Source organism: Peromyscus eremicus, chromosome 5 (assembly GCF_949786415.1).
Source record: "Peromyscus eremicus chromosome 5, PerEre_H2_v1, whole genome shotgun sequence".
Lineage (NCBI taxonomy): Eukaryota > Metazoa > Chordata > Mammalia > Rodentia > Cricetidae > Peromyscus > Peromyscus eremicus.
This window is the reverse complement of record NC_081420.1, coordinates 73,957,270-73,983,110: the sequence shown is the minus strand read 5'-3', so window position 1 is coordinate 73,983,110 and position 25,841 is coordinate 73,957,270. Positions and strand designations below refer to the sequence as shown.

Genomic DNA, 25,841 nt, shown 5'->3' with positions numbered 1-25,841 from the left:
TGGGATAGTGGGGCCTAAAAATGAGGCAGATTAAAGTCTCATGCAATAGCCAACTTTATTCAGAGCATCAGGTAATTTATATTCTGATGGTTAGGAAGAGTCACCTGAGTAAAGTATGCAATCTCAAGGACAAGCTGCATGTGGCAAAAACATATTTTTTCATAGAGGCATATGAACCAACAATAGCAAGTTGTAATGAATAATCTGAAGTGAACTCACTCCTACCTATTACACCTGGGAGGGTCACGAAATCAGATTCCAAGAACAACCTATGTTATGGAGGAACAGAAATTACAAGACTCTTGACTTGTTTGCTTAGAGTTTTCTCACAAGCTCAGAAATCTCCCACAGCATCATTCATGGACTGTGTTCTGAAATCTTCCCCTTTTTTAAAATTTTTAATAGCAGGATATCTGGTGGTTTTGATTTGAAGTGTTGTAGATAAATCTAATTGTCTTTTTTTGTTTGTTTGTTTGTTTGTTTTTCGAGACAGGGTTTCTCTGTGTAGCTTTGCGCCTTTCCTGGAACTCACTTGGTAGCCCAGGCCGGCCTCGAGCTCGCAGAGATCTGCCTGGCTCTGCCTCCCGAGTGCTGGGATTAAAGGCGTGCGCCACCACCGCCTGGTTCTAATTGTCATTTGATGCATGAGTATCCTATAAGCAAACAAACTATATTATTTGAACAGTGAAAACATTGATTGTAATACTGTGCCATCAAAAACAGAGATCCAAACTATGTCCAGTTACATTATTTTATTGATTAGAAAATAGATTGAAAAGAGACCCATATAATTAGTAGTTTTAGTACCTGGTAAAATACAAGAACATATGTGCCTTCTAATAGGAATATAAATTTTATAATGTCCTATGCAAATAGGAAGTGATTTAAATCCCAAGGAAAAATTAAACACAGTCTCTTTTCTAGATGAATGAGTTTGTTACAGTCTCAAGGTCCAAGCATAAACACAGAGTCATTAGTAAAATAATTTCTCCCTTGGTGCACAGGGCCTTAACTTGGCCCCAGGTTGGCAGACTTGATTTCTGATAATACAGTCCAAATTTCCTTTGCCCTTCAGTTACCTGTTTGCTATCTTTCTAGTGACTTCTGCTGTTTCTCTGACTTGATTGCCCGCGTCCAGAGGAGCTGAAGAGGGATCCATAATCCTTAAGTGGATCCGTCTTCAATAACAGATGCATACCCCTTCCCAGTTTTCTTCTGGAGATGTAAAAATAGGACAAGTTTATACATCATCTTGCTTATTTTCTTCTGCAATAAAACCATGAGTCCATTGCTGGAAATAATCCTAAAACATAAGCAGAATCTGAAACTATATTTAAGGGCTTAGGAATTGACCATAATAGATAAATCAAAAAAGCCAGTTCCACCTGTTGGGCTGATGAAAAGAAAATTGAATAGATTGATGACTACCTGGACCACGAATTCTTCCTATACCATTAGATGAACCATCAATAAAATAAGTATCCGCCTGTGGAATGGCAGAAGGTTGAACAATTTTTGTTATCACAAATTCAGTTCGTATGAGAAAATCCCATAGTTTGCCAGCTGGATATTGATTTCCTATCTTTCCATAGTAATATGCAAATGAAATTTGAAAAGCCATAGAGTTCTGCAACCTTCTTAAAAACTGATTGTTGCCGGGTGGTGGTGGTGGTGGCGGCGGCGGTGGCGGCGGCAGCCGCGGCGCTGGTGCGGGCGCATGCCTTTAATCCCAGCACTTGGGAAGCAGAGGCAGGTGGATCTCTGTGAGTTCGAGGCCAGCCTAGGCTACAGAGTGAGTTCCAGGAAAGGCGTCAAAGCTACACAGAGAAACCCTGTCTCAAAAACAAACAAACAAACAAACAAACAACAAAAAACTCAAACCGATTGTTAATTAAGGGTAATGTAAGACAGCAAGGATCAAATCCATATAATTGTGGACATCAGTTCCTCCCCTGATTTACTAATTGAGCAAGAAGAATAAGGTAAGCAGTTCGTTTTTTGTGGCCCTTCTGGTGTAAATAAATCCATTCCAAAGTTTATCCTCTTGTGCTATAATACCTGTAGGAGACAATAGTGGGGGAAATAACTAAGTTTAAAGGCAGTGAAGGAGCCACCCTGTACACAAAGGCTTCTTTGAGTCTGAATTCAAATAGCTGTAGTACTTTCTCACCTCTCAAGATAATCTGCAAGGACTGTCCAGTGCTGCCTGTTCTTCTAGAGTTTTATATAGATCTGTTAGTGCATAATTAGGTAAACATTTTGATTTTGCTGACATTGCATTGAATATACCAAACGCAGCTCCTGAGACTGGGGAAGAACTGGTAAACAAATTCCATTTTCCTGCTGTGCCCAGCTTGCCTACATTGTAAGGTTAGTCTTTTCACAGGCTCTCCCAAGTCCTTATTAAAAGTGGAGCAAATTCAAGATTAGCTAGATTATCACATTCCTCACCCCATGCTTCAGGGTCGCGCGTTCAGGCAATGGAGGATACGTATCTAAAGGAGGCTCCAGAAAGGGAGGGAACTATCACCTTCCCTGGCATAGTTGTTGGTAGCACTGTTTTTACTTTCGAGCCTAAAGAGGGAAAATCTCTTTTTGCCTCTTTTGCCAATTTTAATGTTTGATCGTTCAGTTTATATTCATTCAAGGAATTAGCCATCATTTCCTCATGATTAATGTCCTCCTTATCTTCCTTAAGTATCTTGATAACAGTCCAGATTACTGTCCAAGTGACCCAAAATTGAACAGGTATCTTTCTCCCTTGTTATTGTTGCCTCTTCAAAATTTTTTCAGACTCTGTCCTTTATTTCTTCATCTGAGGTCCCTTCTGGAAACCAGGGATCATAATCATAAACACACTGCAAGCAATCTAATAGTTGTGATTTTGATACTTGTGCTCCTCCTTTCTTTAAGGAATGATGCATAGGCTTGACATCAGGCAAAGCTTTCCCTGGTCTCTGCCCACCATACTCACTCACCGCCTTCTCTGAGGGTCCCCACTCTCTTATCTCATAGCTGACTTCAGGCCCCTGATTCGTGGTGCCACTTGTTTAATGCTCTAGTTGGCGGTGTGGACCTGAGATAGCAGGGCCTAAAAATGAGGCAGATTAAAGTCTCATGCAATAGCCAACTTTATTCAGAGCATCAAACAATTTATACTCTGAGAATTTATAAGAGTCACCTGAGTAAAGTATACAATCACTAGGACAAGCTGCATGTGGCAAAAACATGTTTTTCTGTAGAGGTATATGAACAAATAACAGCCAGTTGTAATGAATAAGCTCAAGTGAACTCACCTCTACCTACTACATTTAGGAGGGTCATGAAAGCATATTCCAAGAACAACCTATGTTATGGAGGAACAGAAATTTCAAGACTGTTTACTTGGAGTTTTCTCATGAGGTCTCAGAAATCTCACACAGCTTCATTCATGGACCATGTTATAACATCTTCCTTAACAGTCCACCAACTGGGAACCAAAATTCAAGTTTATGAGTCCATGGAGGCCATTGTTGTTCAACCCACCACAGGGGCTTTTATTTGTAGTGTATGATGTCCAGTAGGGCATTGTTACCTCTGTTAGAAAAGAGAGGCTCTCATTCTGCATCCCAAGCTGACCTATAACTAAGAATGTAGTTAGTACAGGCTGGCCTCAAACTCAGTGTAGTGCTTCTGCCTTAATCCCTAAGTGTTGGGATTGTAAGCATGAGCTACCACATCTTCAGTTAGGTCTGAAACTTTGAAATGGCTTCATTCAGAGAGTGCTAATAACAGTTAATGCCCATTGGTCAGCTCCTGAGATACCTATATAAATAGATAAGATGACAAGTACATTTATGAATTTATTGGTTTGTCAAATACTTGGGAAAATTAACAAAATAAGTGTTTAAAAGAATACCTACTGAATCTTGGCATAGTTCTAGACACACAGAGATTTGTAGCTTCTGGATTTAAATAAAGTTTTGGAGTGGTGTATTAGTTACTTTTCTGTTGCTGTGTTCAAACACTATGACCAAGGCAGCTTGGTCTCAAGAAATAGGAAGAAAGAGTTCGTTTGGGGCTTATGGTTCCAGGGGGATAGGTGTCCATGATGGCAGAGTGGAGGCATGGCAGCAAGCGGCAGAAGTGTTGACTAGAGCAAGATACTGAGAGTTTACACCTTGAGCAAAGCACAAAGCAAAGAAAGTGAACAGGGAATGGCAGAAATCTTTAAACTCTCAGAGCCTGCCTTTAGAAGTGCACTTCCTACAACAAGGCCACCTCCTAAACCTACTCAGATAGTGCCACCAATGGGGCTAAGTGTTCAAATGCGTGAGCCTAGGGGGAACTTTTTTTTTCAAATCACCATAAGTAATGAGGTTTTATATATTTTAATAATTCCAGTACACATGAAGTGGTGTTAAATCTTACTGTATACAATACAGAAAGAATAAGGCATGTAGCAGAGGGAGTAGTCAGCTGCCTAGGTGCTCTTTATGTGGTTTTTCATTTGAGGTAGGTACAAGGGCTAGTAGTGTTTTAGGTAGATGTGGAAAGAGGGAAGTGTATTCTGAGTAGAGGAAAGAATGTGTGCAAAAGCACCAAGTCGGCATATGGGAAACTATAGATAAGCAACAGTTTGTGGGAGTCTACTGTCTAGTCTGGGAAGTAGAACTGGTCAAAGGAAGCAGAAGGTTGTTGATTGAGACTTTAAAGTATCCTGTATTCTAAATATGCTTGAAATAGTTTTAGATGACCACTGTGTTTAGAATAGTAGTAGCCCTGTGGAGATGGGGTTGAAAGTCATTGAGCCAATAGGCAGGTCATTATTAGGATTCTGGTGGAGCCATGGTGATGTGGGATATAAGAACTACTACAGGGCTGGAGAGATGGCTCAGCGGTTAAGAGCACTGGCTGCTCTTCCAGAGGTCCTGAGTTCAATTCCCAACACCCACATGGTGGCTCACAACCATCCATAGTGGGATCTGATGCCCTTCTGCCTTGCAGGCATACACACAAATAGAGCACTTGTATACATAAAATGCATAAATAAATCTTTGCCGGTCAGTGGTGGCGCACACCTTTAATCCCAGCACTTGGGAGGCAGAGCCAGGCAGATCTCTGTGAGTTTGAGGCCAGCCTGGTCTACAGAGTGAGTTCCAGGACAGAGAAACCCTGTCTCAAAAAAACCAAAAAAAAAAAAAACCTACAATTTTTCAGAATTAAAAAAAAAAATAGTGTGTGTGCATGCATGCACATGTATCTGCAAGTACCAATGAAGGCCAGAAGATATGATTGGGTCCTTTGGAACTGGAGTTACAGGCAGTCGTGAGCTGCCCAATGTGAGTGCTGGGAACCAAACTTTGGACCTCTGCAAGAGCAGCAAACACTTTCTGAGCTATCTCCAGTCCCCCAGAATCTTAAATAAAATATTTGTTTATTTAGTGTGTGCCTGTGCTGGCACACATAAGGCTAGAAAGCTGACTTAGCAGGTAAAGGTACCTGTTACCAAGCCTGATGACCTGAGTTTGATTTCTAGGATTCACATGGTAGAAGGGGAGAACCAACTCCCAAAGGTTGTCCTCTTAATGTCCCTCCACATGTGTGCCATGGCACTTAGTACCTCCACAAATACACACAAATAAGTGATAAGTAAATAATTTACAGGAAATTAGTAAGCAAATGGAAAAAGAGTAACATAAAACTGTCTAGCTTTTAACATCCAGAGATATAATCATTTTGATATTTTGTGCATATACTTTGTTATTTTTGTCTGTGAGAATATAATAAAATACAAAGCCTATTTTTTCCACTTGAGGTGTCTCTGTTTTGTTTTGTTTTTAAACCGTAATTCCTGGTCTCAAATTCTGCCATTTATTGCTGAAGTCACAGTTGAAATCAAGCCTTCCTTTTGTCTCTGCTTTCTTCCCTTCAGGTACTGACTCACTGACTTTTGCTCATGTCATTTCTCCAGAGGCAGTCAATACACTAGGTCCCTTCATTTTAGGTTGATAATAAATGTGTAGTTCGAAGGGACCTTCAGCTGTGTAAGCCTCACTCACAAATTGCTAAAAAGGTTACCATTAAGCTGCCTCCAAAGCACTTGTGATTTATGCAGTTTGGAAATTTAATCCAGTGGTTAGAAACTAGTGTTTTACATCATAATTAATTTCATCACACACACACACACACACATTGTGTGTATATATATATATATATATATATATATACACACACACACACACACATTGTGTATATATACACACACACACACATATATATATAGTGTGTGTGTGTGTTCGATTATATATATTGAGTGTGTGCGCACGCATGCATGCACCTGTATGTCCATGTATGTGCATGTCCATGTGAGTGCCATGGCACTCGTGAAGGTTAGAGGACAACTTGAAGAAGTTGGCTTTCTCCTTTTGGGAATCAAAGTTCAATTGTTGGGTTTGGCAGCAGGCTCCATTACCTGCTGAGCCATCTCAGTGGCCCAGAAACTAGATTTTAGTAGGCTTAGAGAATAAATAAGTAGAAAAGAGAGGGAAATTGAAAATATAGATCCCTTAAGATGGAGAGTAGAACTGAGAATAGAAAGGAGGATAGAGACTTAGGAAATGTCTGAATCAAGGAACTGGAAATTCCTTGATGGTTTATGATGGTTCTTTTAAAACAGCAAGTATCAAATACTCGATATTTTAAAACTCCAGATAGCAAGCTTATGGATTTTGCTGTATTCTTACTTTCTGTGTTTGAAGTATGTGATCACAAATAAACCAGGGAGCCCTTTCTGCCGTCTTTCTGTGCCGCCATAATGATACATGTAAATGTCCTGGCTGTTCTCAGTAGCATCCTTACTAGACTGTGTTCCAAAGTGGTTGACTGGTGTCTAAATGTGATGATGAAGCATGGCTACATTGGCAAATTTGGAATTACCAGTGATCATAGAGCTGCATTATTATGACTCTCCCAGGCAGGTTAAATAATGTATTGATTAGCTCCAGACTTGATATGCCACTCTAAGAGTTAGAAAAGTGGCAGAATAAACCACTCCCATCTAGCCAGCTTGGTTTTATTGTATGACAACCTCAGCAGGCATTATGAACCTTGAAAAAGCAAGACAAAAATACATATGTGGGAGAATCCCAGGATTGATTTTTAGGGCTATAAAACATATATATTGTGGTGGTTTGAAAGAAAATGGCCCCCAAAGGGAGTGGCACTGTTAGGAGGTGAGGCCTTATTGGAGTAGGTGTGGTCTTGCTGGAGGAAGTGTGTCACTGTGGGGGTGGGCTTTGAGGTCTTTTTTCTTTTCTTTTTTTTTTCTTTTTTTTGGTTTTTTGAGACAGGGTTTCTCTGTGTAGCTTTGCGCCTTTCCTGGAGCTCACTTGGTAGCCCAGGCTGGCCTCGAACTCACAGAGATCCGCCTGGCTCTGCCTCCCGAGTGCTGGGATTAAAGGCGTGCGCCACCACCGCCCGGGTCTTTTTTTGGTTTTTCGAGACAGGGTTTCTCTGTGTAGCTTTGCGCCTTTCCTGGAACTCGCTTTGGAGACCAGGCTGGCCTCGAACTCACAGAGATCCGCCTGGCTCTGCCTCCCGAGTGCTGGGATTAAAGGCGTGTGCCACCACCGCCCGGCTGAGGTCTTTTTTCTTAGGTTTCATTCAGCATGACAGTCATTTGACTTCCTGTTACCTATAAGATAGAGCACTCTCAACTCCAGCACTTATCTGCCGCCATGCTGCCATGCTCGCTGCCATGCTCCCCGTCATAATAATGGACTGAACCTCTGAAACTGTAAGTGAGCCACCCCAAAGAAATGTTTTCTTCTTAAGAGTTGTCTTGGTCATGGTGTCTTTTCACAGCAATAAAAACCATAACTAAGACACATATAAATAAAATTTCTCAGTGGATTCTGAAAAAAACAGAACCATGGAGCCTGATGTGGTAGCACAGGGAAGCTGAAACAGGAGGATCAAAACTTCCAGGCCAGCCTAGACTATGTAGCAAGACCTCGTCTCAAAAGATAAAATAAGCTTTAGCTTTTATCTTTCATATCTAGAAATGTGAAGAAATGAAAAAGTAGTGTGAGGTAATTCCTGAATTATTTTAGTTAACTAATAACCGTTGTCTGTGCTTTGCATGGATCTTGATAGTTTGAAGAATTATACTATTCTTAGCTAAAATCTTATAAGTAGGATTAATCATTTAGGTTCCTGTAGTATCTAAAGCTATTCATGCCTGAATATTTGCTGTCATTACACAGTACTATATATATATATAACTTAAAAAGTCACACTGGCCGGGCGGTGGTGGCGCACGCCTTTAATCCCAGCACTCGGGAGGCAGAGCCAGGCGGATCTCTGTGAGTTCGAGGCCAGCCTGGGCTACCAAGTGAGTTCCAGGAAAGGCGCAAAGCTACACAGAGAAACCCTGTCTCGAAAAACCAAAAAAAAAAAAAAAAAAAAAAGTCACACTGAAATGTATTTAATCCTATTATATGTGTCCAAAGTGGCTGATTATTCTCACTGGTTCCTGATAGCGCAATAAAATTAAATTTGAGGATGGTATTTAGACTTAAGTTCAGCTTTGTATGAAGATTATTTTCTTGTTTATGTGTCCAAATCATCATTAAACCATGTGGGATAAAAGTTGTGACCAAAAGACTTGGTGGGTCTGGTCTTTTTTGTGTGACATCATATGATGTTAGTAGCTGTGGCACCTCTGACTTTTCTAGAACTGCTAATCAGGTACTCTGAAGATCATAGTTTTAAAACTCTGGAAACTGTTGACCTTGGTCTTTGCCTTAAGACTCTGTACTGAAGAGTGGAGGGAAGGAGCCTACCAGACAAAGGCTGCAGTTTTATATTTCTCTGCTTTATAACTTCCTCTTATTTGTGGCACCATTTTCATCTCTGTTCAGAGGGCAAACTACGGGGCAGCTCTGTGTAGTGCTCTATGCCTATAATTCCTAGTACTTGGAGTTGGATATAGGAGGATTAGGACTTCTAAGACCATGCTCTGCTACTTAGTAACTTCAAAGTCAGCCTGAGCTACAGCCTGAGAGTCTGTCCTCAAGGAAAAAAAGGAGGTCAGCAAGATAGCAAGATAGGAAGAGGTACTGAAGGTCAAGACTGGCAATATGAGTTCAACCTTTAAGACCCACAAGGTAGAAGAAGAGAGCAGACTCCCACAGGTTGTCCTCTGACCTCCACATGCCCTCCCCCAGAGTTAATTTTGTTATTTATTTATTTATTTATTGAAGCTATTATCTTAAGTATATGTTCTGATATATAAGATTAACATCCCACTCAACCCTGAAAAAAACTCGTGTTAGTAAATTAGAGGATTGTAGCTAGAAGTTTTCTCCGCTCCCGAGTTCCTCCAGGCCTGCCTGGCCCTGCAGTCCTACAGCCGCTTATACAATAATCACTCAGAGGCTTAATATTATTTACAAACTATGTGGCCTATGGCAGGCTTCTTGCTAGCTAGCTCTTATAATTTAATCCATTTTTATTTATCTATAAGTTGCCATGTGGACGTGGCTTACCGGCACTTTCACATCTTGCTTCTCCTGCTGGTGCTGGTGTCTCTCCAGACTCCGCCTTTCTCCTTCCTTTCTCTCTCCTTGGATTTCCTGCCTGCCTCTAAGCTGCCTTGCCATAGGCCAAAGCAGCTTATTTACTAACCAATAGGAACAACATATATTCACAGCATATAGAAAGACATCCCCCAGCACTTCCCCTTATCTCTCTAATCAACAAGGAAGGTTTTAGTTTTAATATAGTAAAGTTATATATAACAAACAGTTATCAAGCAAGAATTATAGTTACAATATCTAGTCTATTTGTACTTGGAGAAATTAAAGAAAATATTCTATCTATCCTATATTTGTGAGTCTAAAGTTTCATATCTAATTTATCTTTTATCATATCCAAGGGAAATTATAATTATAACTAAGGAACGAGAGAACAGAGAGAGGAGGATGCTAGAGGCCAGCCATGTTCTTGTGCTAGGAAACCCTCAGCTGGAGAGAGAGCTACCTCTTGTACACTCCCACGTGTATCTTCCTGTGCCCTGCCTCTTACTCCTCTCTCCACCCAGTGACATCACTTTCCGTACAGACCTCCAGACCTGTGGTTAACTAGTGCTGGGAATTAAAGGCATGTGCCACCATGCCTGGCTCTGTTCCCAGTGTGGCCTTGAACTCACAGAGATCCAGATGAATCTCTGTCTCCCGAATGCTAGGATTAAAGGCATGTGCTACCATTACCTGACTTCTATGTTTAATATAGTGGTCAGCTTTTCCCTCTGATCTCCAGATAAGCTTTATTGGGGTGCACAAATAAAATATCACCACAGAGGATCTAGCTTAACCCAAGAAGAAATCCTTTCCAAAAATCAGAATGCTAAAAATCAAAAATACTACATATCTAAATAATTTTAGCTATATTTACATACTCTGGAACAAATGATAATCCTCCTGCCTTAGGCTCGTAGGTGCTAGGATCAGAGCATGAACTGCCATGCCCAGGTATTTGTAACCATTTATTATTTTGTTTAAACTGTGTGTGTGTGTGTGTGTGTGTGTGTATGTGTGTGTGTGTGTGTGTGTGTGTGTGTGTGTGTGTGTGTGTGTGTGTGTTGGGGAGGTATATGCTTACCTGTGTTCACTTGTGTGGCGTCCAGAGGATTGCATTGGTTACATGTATTTCCAGGGCCACACCTGGATTTTTACGTAGGTGCTAGAGGTCCATACTCATGTTCTCTTTCTTGCACAGCAAGAATTTTTGCCCACAGAGCCATCTCTCCAGCCCAGTTTTAGCCATTTGTAGTAAACAGTTGAAACCTGAACTGTACCCATAACAGTTCTCCTTTTCTTTTCCTCTTGGTTCCTATAACCATTCTACTCTACTTTTTGTTTCCATGAAATTTAACTAGCTACCTCCTAGGCAGAGAATCGTCTAGAATTTGTCTTTTTTGTGACTGGCTTCTTTCATTTGTCATGATTTCCTCTAGGTTCATCCATGTAGCTTGAGATAAGTTTCCTTCTTTTTTTTTTTTTTTAAAGATTTATTTATTTATTATGTATGCAGTGTTCTGCCTGCATATATGGCTGCAGGCCAGAAGAGGGCACCAGATCTCATTACAGATGGTTGTGAGCCACCATGTGGTTGCTGGGTATTGAACTCAGGACCTTTGGAAGAGCAGTCAGTACTCTTAACCGCTGAGCCATCTCTCCAGCCCAAGTTTCCTTCTTTTTAAGGCTGTATAAAATATTCTATTGCATGTCTTTGTTATTACTGTTTTGTTTTTGTTTTGTTTTGTTTTGTTTTGTTTTCGAGACAGGTTCTGTCTGTGTAGCTGTCCTGAAACTCACTCTGTAGACCAGGCTGGCCTAGAACTCACAGAGATCCACCTGCCTCTTCCTCCCAGGTGCTGAGATTAAAGGTGTGCACCACCACTGACTAGCCTGAAGTGTTCAATTTGTAATGTTCTGTTTTTCTGTTTCAGCCTCGAAATATTTGAGATATTCTTTAAACACTATTTTCCCACAAGAAACAGAAATGGAGACAGTTTTCAACAAGTTTCTTAGATCACTGAAGGGAATTTTCATTCTAGTCTTTGATGTTAATCTAGATAACTCTGAGATTTGATCTCTCAGCCAGCAGAGGAGACAGAGCCAGTAGTCTGCTATATTGTGAATTCACATCTCTTTAATCCTTTATTAGCTGTCCTGAATGCAGGCCATGTCTGTGACGTTCTTAGCTCTATTGTGACATCACAAACCCCACCGTGAGGGAACCTAGCTACGCACTGGAGCTGGTTTACTAGGTGCTGATCGCATGCTGTGCTACAACACTGTGAGGTTTCCCCAGTATAAGTGTCATTATTAGAACTTTTTTTAAAATTCCAAAGCCAAGTGAGGCTATCAATCGCATCACCTACGCTGTTTCTTTAGACTAACTACTGTCTGTAGTGGGTTCTCAGTGGATGTGGTGGCATCAGCATAACCTATGCTTCAGGCATCCTATAGAAGAAGATTATTCTTCAGGGGATCTGGATAAAAAGGTAAATTCTTATCTGCTGTGAGTTGAATTCTATGTTTTTAAAGCCTCAGGAGAAGAGCCTCAAACTATAAAGTATAATAAGTACCACCTTTATGTTTTTAACTTGTTTTTGAAAAGATGCCTATTTGGTTTTTGGAATGAAATATGTCTGTTCTTAGTTCTCTCTGACTTTTGCCTTCTCTTCATTTATGGTGATGGTCCCTCCCCTTTGACACTGCCTGTGCCAATGTCTTCTCCCCTTTCCCACTAGAGCACATCTTTCCATGCTCCTCTGCTGCATCACTTTCTAATTCCTTGCTTTGATTTTTCTTTGAAGAATTGAGCTCTTTCCACAATATTTGTTTCCCCAATCATTTTTCTCCTTTCTGACTTGGGAAGGCAGGCCTTGGATACTTTCTGCTTAATCTCTGAGCACTGGCCTGTAAAACCCAGAAAATAGTTAATGAATACAAGAGTGAGTTAATTAAAAAATACTTTGCATTCCTGTGAAAATTTTGGTTATAAAAATTGTTTTAGGGCAGCCAGAGAGATGGTTCAGCAGTTAAAAGTACTTGCTGCTCTCCCCTCACCTCAATCACTTGTCTTTATTTTCTCTTAACTACTTTTTTCCATTGCACTTAGGAAGATTTCTCAAATCATAGCATGCTTGCATATCTGTTAACTTCTACTTAGTCATTATAAAATTAAATTGCATATACATAGTGCTTGTTCTTTCAGAGGTTCATTTTCCAGCACTCACATGATGGTAAAAAAGCCTTCTGTAACTCTAGTTCTAAGGGGATCTAGTTCCTTCTCACCTGTAGGTGACCAGCATGCATGTGATGCACATACATAAATTCAGGCAAAATGTTCATACATAAAATAGACTAGTCTAAAAATTTTGTTTTAGATTGTAAACAGTGGTACATGTCTATAATCCTAGTACTCAGGAGGCTGAGGTAGAAGAATTGAAGGTTTGAGGCCTTCCTCAACTGCATAGTAAGATCCTGTCTCACAAACACAAAAGGAACAAACACCAAAAATACCAATAGCCTTAGAATTTTGACGTATATAAGAGATTTCTCTGTTTCTATCTGTATATTAGAATTCAAATGCACTTTATTGTCTTATAAGTAGGGTTTGTTGTTGGTGGTGGGTTTTTTTTAGTGTTTTTGTTTTTTATTTGATTGGTTTATTTTTGAGACATGATTTCCCTTATGCAGTCCAGGCTGGCTTTAAACCTGCAATCCTCCTGCATCTGCCTCTTTAATGCTGGGAATACAGGGATATACTGCTAAGCCTAGTTTACTAATTCAGTGTTTCCAAAGCTTCTTTAGAATTCTTTGCATGCCATAAGTAATTACATATGTCTATTGATTCCTCTCTTGATATTATTCAAGTATGCATTTTCTTCATGAACTCTAATACAAAACTCCAACCCTTAATTCTTTTTAAACATTCATCTTTAAATGGATTTAATATTAGCCTGCTTAAAACTGAATTTATCTCTTCATCTGAAGTGAAATACTACTTTTTACTTATCCATTTTGAGCTTTGGGAGAAGATAAATGTTCTTAAAATGTTATCCTTGTTCTTTCTGTGTCTTGTGTATATACCTTACTTTGAAGAGAGACAAATATTCAGTTGCAGGACATATAATCACTATAAAAACAATACTAATAAATTGAGAAGACGGGGAGCCATGTGAGTTTTGTTGTTGTGTCCTTACCCCCAGTTAATGGTACTAAGGTATGAGTTTTGTCTTGTAGAGCAGGCTTTAAATCCAGCCAGCAAGTGTGTGACTGCTCCCATGACACCCTTGCCACATTATTGCACTAAGTGAGCCAACCTTGTCAGGACAAGAGTTCTTGTAGCACACAGGGTTCACAGCTGGGTGAGACTGTTGATTACTGTTCTCTCCTGGCAATACGCACCATGGAACCTAGCCAGTAAGAGATGAAGCTTCTAGGTTGGTACTGGCTTGGTTTCTCCTTGTTCTGGTACTCAAGTGTGTGTGATCTTTGGCAGTAGGATCTTACCATCAAGTTCTGGAGAGTAACCAAGAGCAATGGCAACAGCCTGTAATGTTTGGGGGACACTCTATGGGACTACACTGACCAACAGCTCCAAAAGTGGTAACCCATACTTAGCACTGAACTTTTTATTTGATAGTCTGTGGTATCTGGGAGGGGCATTGCCCCCGTTATCGGGTAACATCACTTAAACTCCTTTTATATGTGTCTATAATATTTTAGGAAATTTCTCTAGTAGCAGTTTTTATATGACTTTTTCAAAGGTCTTTAGTGTTAGTTATCCCTCTCCATACTTCTCTATCCTGCCTTCCTAGTCCTTGCCCCAGTTAGCCCTCCCCCCCACCCCCCAAAACAGGGTTTCTCTGTGTAGTTTTGATGCCTGTCCTGGATCTCGGCTCTGTAGACCAGGCTGGCCTCTGCCTCCCGAGTGCTGGGATTAAAGGCGCATGCCACCACCGCCCGGCAACCCTTTCTGTTCTTATTTCCTTTCCCTCATACCACACACCTGTCTTCTAGTCCTCTTCACGTTAAGCTGACCCTCTGTGGCACCTTACTAGTTTTTTATTTTTATGGATATTTTAATTTCAATAGAATTTATCTAAAAATTCAAAGGTAGCATCCATAAACGAGAGAGAACATGTGGCATTTGTCTTTCTGGGTTCATGTTACCTCACTTAAAATTATTATTTTAAAATGCATCCATTTACTTGTGAATTTCATAATTTCATTTTTCTTTGCAGCTGAATAATATTCTATTGTGTACATGTATCACCTTTCCATTATCTATTCATTACTTCATGGACATCTAGGCAGTTTCCTTTTCCTGGCTTTTGTGAATATAGGAACAGTAAATACTGATGAGCAGGTGTCTCTGTAGAAGGATATAGAGCTCTTTGGGAATATGCCCAGGAGCTAAAGCTGGATCATATGGTACACCGATTTCTGGCTTTCTCGGGAACCTCACACTGCTTTGTTAGTGGAAACACTATACATTTTATATTCCCACCAGTAGGGAATGTGTGTCACCTTCTCCACATACATACCAGCATTTGCTGGCATTTAAAAAATCAAAGTCATTTTAACTAGGGTAAGGTGAAATCTCAAAGTGGTTTTAATTTGTGTGTCTCTGATGGCTAAAGATATTGAATGTTTAAAAATACATATATCAGCTCTGTATATTTCCTCTTTTGAGATTTTTGTGTTTAGTTTCATGCTCCATTTTAAGTTGGGTTTATTTTCTTGTTTGTTTGTTTATTATTTGCATTCTTTGTATATTCTAGACACTAACCCTCTGTTAGATGTCTAGGTGGTAAAGATTTTTTTCCCATTCTGGAGGCATCTTAGTCACTGGAATGATGACTTTTTTTGCTGTACAGAAGCTTTTTGGTTTCATAACATCCCATTTGTCACTTTTTGGTTAATGGTGGTATAATCCTGTTCAGAAAGCCCTTTCCTGTGCCTGTAAATTGAAACATATTCCCTACTTTCTCCTCAGATTTAGAGTCTTACATTGAAGTCCTTGATTCATTTGGAGTTGAGCTTTGTGCAGGGTGAGAGATAAGGATCTATTTTTATTCTTCTATATATTTGAATGTCACCACTTGTTGAAGATACTGTCTTTTCTCCAACATGTATTTTGGCCTCTTTGTTGAAAATCAGGTGACTGTAGGAATGTGGGCTTATCTTTGGTTCTTCAGGTTTATTATATTGACCAATGTGTCTGTTTTAATGACAATACCATGCTGTTTTTATTACTTTCAACTATTACTTGAAATCAGGGCTGTTGATACTTCAGCAGTATTTTTATTGTTCAGGATTGCATTAGCTAGTCTCGGTCTTTTATGTTTCCATGTGAATTTTGAGATTAATTTTTCAATATCTGTGAAGAATTTTATTGAAGTTTTGATGGGGATCAAATTTGAATCTATAGATTGCTTAAAGTAGAATGGTCATTTTTACATTAATTTTACCAGTCCAGTAGCATGGATGGTCTCTCCTTCTAGATCTTCTTCAATTTCTTTCTTCATTATTGAATTTTCATTGTGCAGATCTTTCATTTCTTTGGTTAGATATATTTCAAGTTTTGTTTTTGAGGCTGTTGTAAGTGGGATTGTTTCCTTCTCAATATGTTTGTCATTTAGTATGTAGGAAGGCGGCTACTGATTTTTTTATATTAAATTTGTATTCTACTACTTAACACTCTATCAGCAGTTGGAGTTTTCTGGTAGATTTTTTGAGGGTCTTTTATGTATAGAATTATATATTCTGAGATAAAGGTACTTTGATTTCTTTGTTTCCCCATACCTCCCTCTTTTTTCTTATTGCTCTAGTTAGAAGACTTCACCAACTATGTCAAAGAGGAATGGAGAAAGTATATATTCTTGTCTTACTCCTGATTTTAGTGGTAATACTTAGAAGTTTATTTATTTTTAGCATTTTCATGATGTGGGGTTATTGTTCCTTGATTGAGATATGTCTCCTCTATGCCCAGATTCCTTAGTTCTTTTATCATGAAGGGATACTGGATTTTATCAAAGCCCTTTTCTGTATCTAATGAGATGATCTTTGAGTCTCTTTATGTGGAGAATTACACTTATTGATTTATGTATGTTGAACCATCCCTGTATCTATGGGATGAAGATAACTTGATTGTAGTGGATGATACTTTTTGATTTGTTTTTGTTTTTTGAGACAATCTTTCTCTGTGCACCCTTGGCTGTCCTGGAACTCATCTGTAGACCAGGCTTGCCTTGACCTTACAGAGATCTGTCTGCCTCTGCCTTGGGAGTGCTAGGATTAACGGTGTATGCCACTGCTGCCTGGCTTTAGATGATACTTTTAACTGTTTTTGAATTTGATTTGCAAGTATTTCATTGAGAATTTTTGCATTTATATTCAACAGTAATATTGGCCTATAATCTTATAATTTTGTTGTTGTTGCTGTTACCTGTCTCGTTTTTGTTATCAGGGCAGTACTGACTTTATAAAAACAATGTGTTGAGCTGGGCAGTGGTGGTACATGCCTTTAATCCCAGCACTTTGGAGGAAGAGGCAGGTGGATCTCTGAGTTCAAGGCCAGCCTGGTCTACAGAGAGAGTTCCAGGACAGCCAGAGCTGTCACACAGAGAAACCCTGTCTCGAAAAACAAAGCAAAACAGAACAACAACAACAAAAAAAACCAGTGTGTTGAAAGGAAATGTTTTTTCCCTTTATAGAAAAGTTGGAAGAATATTGGTATTAGTTCTTTGAAGGTTTGGTAAATTCTGCACTGAATCCACATTGTAAGTGCTCTTTTCTGTTGAGTTATCTCTCTAGCCCCTAGTTAGGGGGATTTTATGTTACTAATCTCATTATTGTTTGGTCTGTTTAAAGTATTTATTTCATCATAGTTTAACTTTGGTGGGTCATATGCATATAGAAATTTATCCATTTCTTTTAGATTTGCCAGTTTAGTGAAGTATAAAAATTTAAAGTATGCCTATGATTCTCTGAATTTCCTTAGTGTCTGTTAATTTTCTCTCCTTTTCATCTCGAATTTTATTGACTCAAATTTCTTTCCTCTCAATCTTTTTTGTTTGTTAATTTTACTAGAACAGTGATGTAGCTGAAGTTTTCTCCAGTCCTGCCTGGCCCAAGGTCAGGATAAATCTCTCTCATCCGCCATTCTCGAAGCCGCTCAGACCCAACCAAGTAAACACACAGAGACTTATATTTCTTATAAACTGTATAGCCGTGGCAGGCTTCTTGATAACTGTTCTTATATCTTAAATCAACCCGTTTTTATTAATCTATAAGTTGCCATGTGGCTTGTGGTTTACCGGTATCTTAACATCTGCTTCTCATCATGGCAGCTGGCAGCATCTCCCTGCCTCAGCCTTCCACTTCCCAGAATTCTCTTCTCTGCTTGTCCCGCCACCTATGCTTCCTGCCTGGCTACTGGCCAATCAGCATTTTATTTATACAGAGCGATATCCACAGCACAGTGGTTCTTAGCCTTCCTAATGCTGCAACCCTTTATACAGCTCCTCATGTTGTGGTGACCCCCCAACTGTAAAATTATTTTCATTGCTACCTCATAACTGTAGTAATTTTGCTACTGTTATGAATCATAATGTAAATATCTGTGTTTTCTGATGGTCTTAGGTGATCCCTATGAAAGGGTCCTTTGACACCCCCCCCAAGGGGTTGTGACCCACAGGTTGAGAACTACTACACTAGTGGTTTGTCAGTCTTGCTAATTTTTTCCAAGAACCAACTCTTTGACTCTGTATTTTTTTTATTTCCTTAATTTCACCCTTATTTTATCCTCTCTTGTCCACTGTTTTTTGGGTGGTGTTCTTGTTTTTCAAGTGCATCATTAAGTTGTTAGAGATCTCTCAAATTGAATTTTTTTTCAAGACTTTTTTTCTGTTTATGAATGTTTATGTGCATTCATGTATTGCACCACATCCATGCATGATACCCATGGAGGTTGGAAGAGACCATCTGATTCCCTAGAACTAGAGTTAGTTATGGTTAGGAATCATCATGTAATGCTGGGGACTGAACTTGAGTACTCTGCAAGATCAATAAGTACTCTTACCCACTGAACCATCTTTCCAGCCCTCTCAAATTTTTTTTGTGGTAGGCACTTATACAATAAACCTTCCTCTTAGGGACTGTTTTCATGCTGTTCTATAGATTTTGGTATGTTATATTTTCATTTTCAGTCAATTCTAGGAATTTAAAATTTTCCATTTTAGTTTTTTACTTAACCCAATCACCATTCAGTAGTGTGTTGTTTAGTTTCCACAGGTTTGTGTACTTTCTGAAGTTTCTCTTGCTGTTGATAACCAGTTTTGCTCAGGTAGAATACAGGATGTTATCACTCTTTTGGCTTCCAACACCCACATGGTGGCTCACAACCATCGATGTTCTCTTCTGACCTCCATTAGTAACAACTGCACTTGGGTTCTTATGTATATATTGTTGAGAATTGTTTTGTGTCCTAATATGTGATCAGTTTTTGAAAAAGTTTCATGGGCTTCTAAGAAGGATTTGTACTCTTTAAGTGTTTAGGTGGAATGTTCTGTAGGTATCTGTTGGATCTATTTGACTTACGATATCATTTAATTCTAATGTTTCTCTCCTTAGCTTTTGTCAGGATGTCCTGTTTATTGGTGAGAGTGAGGTGTTGAAGTCCTCCACTATCACTGTGATGAAGTTAATCTGTGAATCTAGTAGTATTTCTTTTATGAAATTGAGTGCATCCATGTTTGGTATACTTATGTTTAGAACTGGAGTATCCTCTTGGTGGATTGTTCTTTTAAGGAATATGAAGGGACCTTCCTTATCCCTTCTGGCTAGTTTTAGTTTGAAGTCTCTTTCATTAGACATTAGAATTGCTATTCCTATTTATTAGTTACATTTGCTTGGGATACCTTTTTCCATTCTTTTATTGTAAGATGGTGTCTATCATTGATGGTGAAGTTTGTTTCTTGGAAGCAGCAAAAAGATTGGTCCCGTTTTTTTAATCCAGTCTGATAGTCTGTGTCTATTTGTTGGGGGAATTGAGATCATTAATATTAAGAGTTACCATTAAGAGGTGTATATTAACTACTCATATATTGTTGTTTTTATGTTTTCTTAGACTTCTTTTGAGTAACTATTTTGGAGTTATTTAATACCTGTGACCTCCTGGGTGTGTTTATTTTTTCTCAGACTAAAGTATTCTTCCAATAATCTCTGTAGAGCTGGTTTAGTGGTCATAAATTAATCTGTTTTTATCATGGAAATATCTTATTTCTCCTTTAATTTTAATTATATAGTTTGGCTGGGCATAATGATTTTCATCCCTTTATAATATGTTGTGGGGAGTTTCTTTTCTGGCTCTATTTGGAGTCCTATAGGCCTCTGATACTTGGGTGAGTCTTTCTTTCTCTAGGCTGGAGAAATTTTCTTCTATGATTTTTGTTTTGTTTTGTTTTTGAGGCTAAATCTCACTGTGTAGCACTAACTGGCCTACAACTCACTGGGTAGACCAGGCTGACATTGAGTTCACAAACATCCCCTTCCCTCAGCCTCCTGAGTGCTGGCATTCAGTATTGTATGCTACAATACCCAGGCTTTTCTATGATTTTATTGAAAATATATTCTATGCCTTCAGTGTGGTAGTGTCCTTTTATTCTCATAATCTACAGGTTAGATCTTTACCGGGTGTCCCATGTTCTCTTCATATTTATTTCAGAATTTCTCGATTGACCTTCCATTTCCTCTGCCTTGTCCTCCAAGCCCAGACTCTGTTTTCCCATGGTCCATTCCATTGGTAAGGCTTTCCACTGAGATTTACATTTGGCTTGTTGAGTTTTGCATTTCCAGTATCATTTTAGTTTGGCTTTTCTTCAGCAATTCTGTTTCCATTGAATTCTGTTTTCACATCTTGGATTGACTTCCTTACTTCATTCATCTCATTGTTTTTAGCTCTCTTGGAATATATTCATGTCTTCTATGAGTTATTTGAACATGATTGTAATTCTGAATTCTTTGGAAGTTTTTCCTGGTCACTTTCATTAGGTTCCATTATTATGGGATTTAGTTGTGGGGGAGTCATGTCATCTTGGTTTTTGTTTTTGTTTCTACTCTGGGACTTGTGCATCTGGAATAGTTTGTTGGTTGAATTCCTTCTTTTCTTTCATTGTCTTCCTCCAGTGGAGGTGTTTACAGTGTTCAGGAAAGTACTTAGTACTAGGTCTGAGAGGCCTGCTTTCTTTTGTAGGGCTGGTATCAGAAGAATTTGAGCAGCAGAGATGGGCCTAAGCAGGGGAAGCTGGGTTTCCAAATGCTACAGGAAGCTGTGCAGGCAAAATTCCTAGGCACTGTAGGTGGGCTGATCGCAGGAGGCAATGACCAGCACCTGGAGTGTGGTTTCAGGATGGGGTAGATGGACCTAAGCATGGGAAGTGGGATGCAGGAGGCTGTGGGGGAGGGCCAGCCTCCAGGTGCCAGAGGTTCCTGGCAGTGCTGTCCTGTGAGCTTTTAATGAGTAATAATGATGGAGTTTAAGTCCATTAACTCTAGCAATACAGTCACAGGCTTAATGCTTCTCACTTATCAGCTTTCTCAAAGCTAGTGAGCATATAGAATGGCAATTTTCCAGATTTAAATGCATTCTTATTTAAAAGGCTACATCTAAAGTTTAACATCAAGGGTACATTATTTGTGTTTTAGGAGTTTAATGATGGTCTCTTAACTTTTGGCTGCCCAGAGTTTGGGCATAACAGAATTATCATTGTAGAATTCACTTAGCTCACCTCTAGGATTTTAGTATAGCCTGTTTTGGAGGAAACTTCCAACTTGTTTCTTCATTAATTTTGTTTTTCTGAGACAGGGTCTCACTGTGTAGCCCTGACTGGCCTGGAACTCACTATGGAGACCAGGCTGGCCTCAAACTCACAGAGGTCTGTTTGTCTCCTGAAGGCTGGGACAAAAGGCATGCACCACTGTGCCTGGCCCAGGTATTCTTTAAAAGACATATTTTTATATTATTTATTTTGTGTATGTATGGGTATGAATATATGTGTGCCATGCATGGTGTGTATGTGGAAGTCACAGAACAACTTGTGGGAGTCAGTTTCTTCTTCTATGATGTAGTTCCAGGATCAAACACAGGCCATCAATCTTGACAACAAGAGGTTTTACTCATAAGTCATCTTGTTGGCCTGCATTCTTAACACTAAACCCTTTCTGATAGAACTGTTGTTTAATATGGAGTCCTGAGAATTCTAATTGAAAGATAAAGTAACTGAAAGCATCTCTCTCTCTCTCTCTCTCTCTCTCTCTCTCTCTCTCTCTCTCTCTCTGTGTGTGTGTGTGTGTGTGTGTGTGTGTGTGTGTGTCTGTGTCTAGTTTTATGTCAACTTGACACAGCCTCCACAAGTCATCTGAGTGGAGGGAGCCTCAATTAAGAAAATGAAGATTAGCCTGTGGCAAATTTTCTTAGTGATTGATGGGGGAGAGCCCAGCCCATTGTGGGTAGTACTACCGCTGGTCGTCCTGGGGTGTATAAACAAGTAGGTTGAGCAAGCCGTAAGGAGCAAACCAGTAAGCAGAACTCCTGCATGGCCCCTGCACCAGCTCTTGCCTCTAGATTCCTGCCCTGCTTGAGTTCCTGCCCTGACTTCCCTCAGTGATGGACTGTTCCTGGAGGTGTGAGCTAAAATAACCCCTTCCTCAGCAAGTCACTTTGCTCATGGTGTTTCATCACAACACTAGGAACCCTAACTAGGACAGTATATATGATTCATTCTTGCTTTAGTTCTTCAAATGATCTCATCCTTTGAGGCTGACGTGTTTTTCCACAGAAAGTGAATACACAGATTACAGATCCTTCATGCTCAGTGCAATTTTTGAGGGTATTTCTAGTATTCTTGAGTTTCTGTTTCCTTATCATCAAATGTCTTACTTTTTTATTATTATTATTAAAAAAAGGAAAACCAGCAAATCATTGAGATGCACTGGATTTCTGGCAGGGCATGTCAGAAAACTCTAATTCTACAGAGTAAAGTCCTTCCATATGAGCAACTGTCATAGTCTTAAAAATTCCTATCACCAGTTTGGCATTGTGCTGTGCCTATAGTCCCAGTTACTGAGGAGGTCAATTGGTAAAGGCCATAGTTTGAGACTCCATCTCAAAAAGAAAAAAAAAAAAGAAAGAAAGAAAGGAAAGGAAAGCAAGTGTAGGGTAAGGACACCTGCAAACGGTGCAGCAGCATCTTACAGGAGCATGCTAGCCAACTCTTCTCTTTGGGGTAAAGTAGTTTTGTTTTGCCTTTCTATACAGGTTAAAAGCATGATTCATAGAGTAGCCATCACAAAGTGTTCTGTGCACTGCAGAACCTTGGATGAGACTCTGAAGTTGCTTTCAAAAGATTTGCTAAGATAAACTCATATATAATAATAAGATGTTGCCTTTTATGTCTAATAATAAAATATTATTTACCTTTTACTCTCTATTAACTATCTGTACTAGTGTGACAGAAACAATGGGTGAGGATAAACTGTTGGTCTTAACTGAGTTAGTGGCATTAAGAAGCATGGTTAGCCTTTGTTTTCTTCACTGCCATTCCTTTGAAGTGAGACTATTCTGATGGACCAGTAAAAGCTGCAGCCCAGCATGACCCTTGAGTACACACTACCTTAATACTCTCTGTCATGAAGTGGGGTGTGTTTTTGAGGAAAGGTGCTGTGGTTCACATTAGCTTCACCCACTGAGCCAGTGCTTTCCTGGAAGGATGATGTTGCATAATCTTGAGTGGGTTAAAGATCCATCCAAAGGCTACAGATCAGTGGATTTTAATGTCATTGGGACAGAGTCAGGAACAACCACTTGTGAGTTTGAGTTGAGACAAAAAAGAATATTCTTTCTTGTCTGTAAAAAGCTGTAATAATTCTCTTGCCCTTTAAAATCCACTGTCTGTGAGGTCCATATTTTCTTCACATATCACCTAATGCAACACATTGCAGATTCATTGTAGAAGTGTTTTATATATATATTGGGTTATACACACACACATACACACACTTTTTTTTTTTTCAAGATAGGGTTTCTCTGTGTAGTTTTAGTGCCTGTCCTGGATCTCGCTCTGTAGACCAAGCTGGCTTTGAACTCACAGAGATCCACCTGGTTCTGCCTCCTGAGTGCTGGGATTAAAGGTGTATGCAACCACTGCCTGGCAAGAAGTATATATTAGAGTCTGGATCTGTTTGATTGCTTATCTCAGCACTTGGGAGGCAAGGGGGGGATTTGGGGGAGGGCGCATCATGAATTTGAGGCCATTCTTGGAGATATATTAAATTCCAGGCTAGCCTGTGCTACATATTGAGAACCTGTCTCAAAGAAACAAAAAGCCTAAAGTTGATGAGATAGCTCATCAGGTAAAAGTACTTGTTGTTGCATGGTACCTGATGGCCTAGTTCAATTCCTAGGATCCACATGGTAGAAGGAGAGAACCTACTCCCTCAAGATATCTTCTGCCTCTGTGTGTGTGTGTGTGTGTGTGTGTGTGTGTGTGTGTATGTGTGTGCACGCACATGCACATAGACAGATACAAGATAAATATAATAAGAAAACCAAACCCAAACAACAACAAAAATCTTTGTCATTAAAAGAAGTTGTTAGTTTGCCATGGTGGTGCATGCCTGTATCTCAGCAGAAGCAAGTGGATCTCTGTTAGTTTGAGGCCAGCCTGGTCTATGTAGTAAGTTCCAGGCCAGTCAGGGATACATAATGAAATCTTGTCTCAAATACAGCAACAGCAAACTCCAGCCAACTGAAAACACACATATACACACAAAACCCCAAAAGTAAAAGTACTATCACTATTTTCAGTAAATAATTGTTTTGAAAAAAAAGTAATTTTTTCATAAAATAATAGCATGCGATATATTTACTGTTGCTGAGCTATTGGTTGATAATTTTTCCATTTTACTTTGTAGTGTGGTACAAATCAATAGATAAAACCCTCTGGAGCTGTCTTGTATGGGCTTGCAAGAACCAGATATGTACATCTTTTTTCAGCTTTGTGTATATGGTCTCCATCTGCAGCCTGAAACAAGTCATGATGCATAGTACATAGTTCATATCACAGAAATAAGCAAGTCTGAAAGTCAGGAGTCCTGCTTCCTAAGATCTGATTATTAACTATTTACTAGCACTCTACTACGTACAAATCCAGTAGATTTAGATAATGTAAATTCTGTAGGGCTGGGGAGATGCTCAGATGCTGAAAGCACTTACTGCCAAACCCGATGACCTGAGTTTGATCCAGGAACTCCACAGTACAAAGAGAAACCAGTTCCTGCAACTTGTCCTCTCCCCTTCCCATGCACAGCGGTGTGCACACACACAAAGTGGCATATACACAGTGCATAGACACATAACATGGTACACACACACACACACACACACACACACACACACAAACTCACTCTAAATGTAATAAAACATTTAAAAAACAACTACAAGAAACTGAGATTGTAGCAAGTTTTAAGTAAAAAGATGTCCCGAGACAAAAAACTTGACATTTAATTGTGAGGAGAAAGGAAACTTTTGGCAGTTAATTAACACAGAGGTAGCTGCCTTTTTATAATTTTACAGTGTTGCCTTTTGTGCTGAGATTTGTAGAATAAATCCTTTAGCTGTTTAACCTATGGTTACGAATAAGATGTTCTTTCCTCCTACAACCCAAGACAGATGATATTGGGACAGGCAGGCTGAAATTGCCTGGCAGGTTGTATCAGTTGCCTCTGCCCTCATTTGTCACTTGGAAATCAAGGCTTAGATCAAGGTCTGGCTTCAGCCCTGGCCCCACAGAAAGCCTTCACTTTTTGTTCAGGGCTCCACTGATCTTCTGTACTCCTATGCCATTCGTGACTGAGCTCTTTACCTGTTTGATCTGTTGTTTCTTAGGCATCATTTTTTACCAGTTCTACTTTATACCTTAGTCCATGTAGTCCAGTGCTCAGCATATGGTTTCTCTTTTATGTATTAAATTGTAACCTTTGGATTACCACAGAACCTATTTGCTTTTTTAGAAAATGATAATGTAAGTAAATTGTAATTATTTGTTGCAAATCTAGTTGTTTTTTTTCCCAGACAAGGGTCTTGTATTTCCCAGCCTGGCCACAAACTCATGATCCCCCTGCTTCAGCCTCCTGAGTGCTGAGATTTCAAATATATGCCACCATGCTTACCTTGCAAACACAGTTTAAAATAGTTTTTAAAATAATAAACACTAGCAT

The 25,841-nt window shown here is 39.4% G+C and overlaps 1 protein-coding gene across 11 annotated transcripts in view; it reads left to right on the top strand.

The window, feature by feature from the left end:
- Crem (cAMP responsive element modulator) overlaps window positions 1–25,841 on the top strand; it is an 80,697-nt gene that overhangs the window by 20,331 nt on the left and 34,525 nt on the right. For 2 of the 11 annotated variants that reach the window (XM_059263708.1, XM_059263702.1), the window contains exon 1: window positions 11,794–12,052. The exons of 8 other annotated variants lie outside the window; for them this stretch is intronic. In XM_059263708.1, the coding sequence (XP_059119691.1) occupies window positions 11,975–12,052 (78 nt within the window). In that variant the 5' untranslated portion in view covers window positions 11,794–11,974. Of the gene's footprint in view, window positions 1–11,792; window positions 12,053–25,841 lie in introns of those variants that run through there. One more of the 11 variants, XM_059263709.1, reaches the window with a different exon arrangement.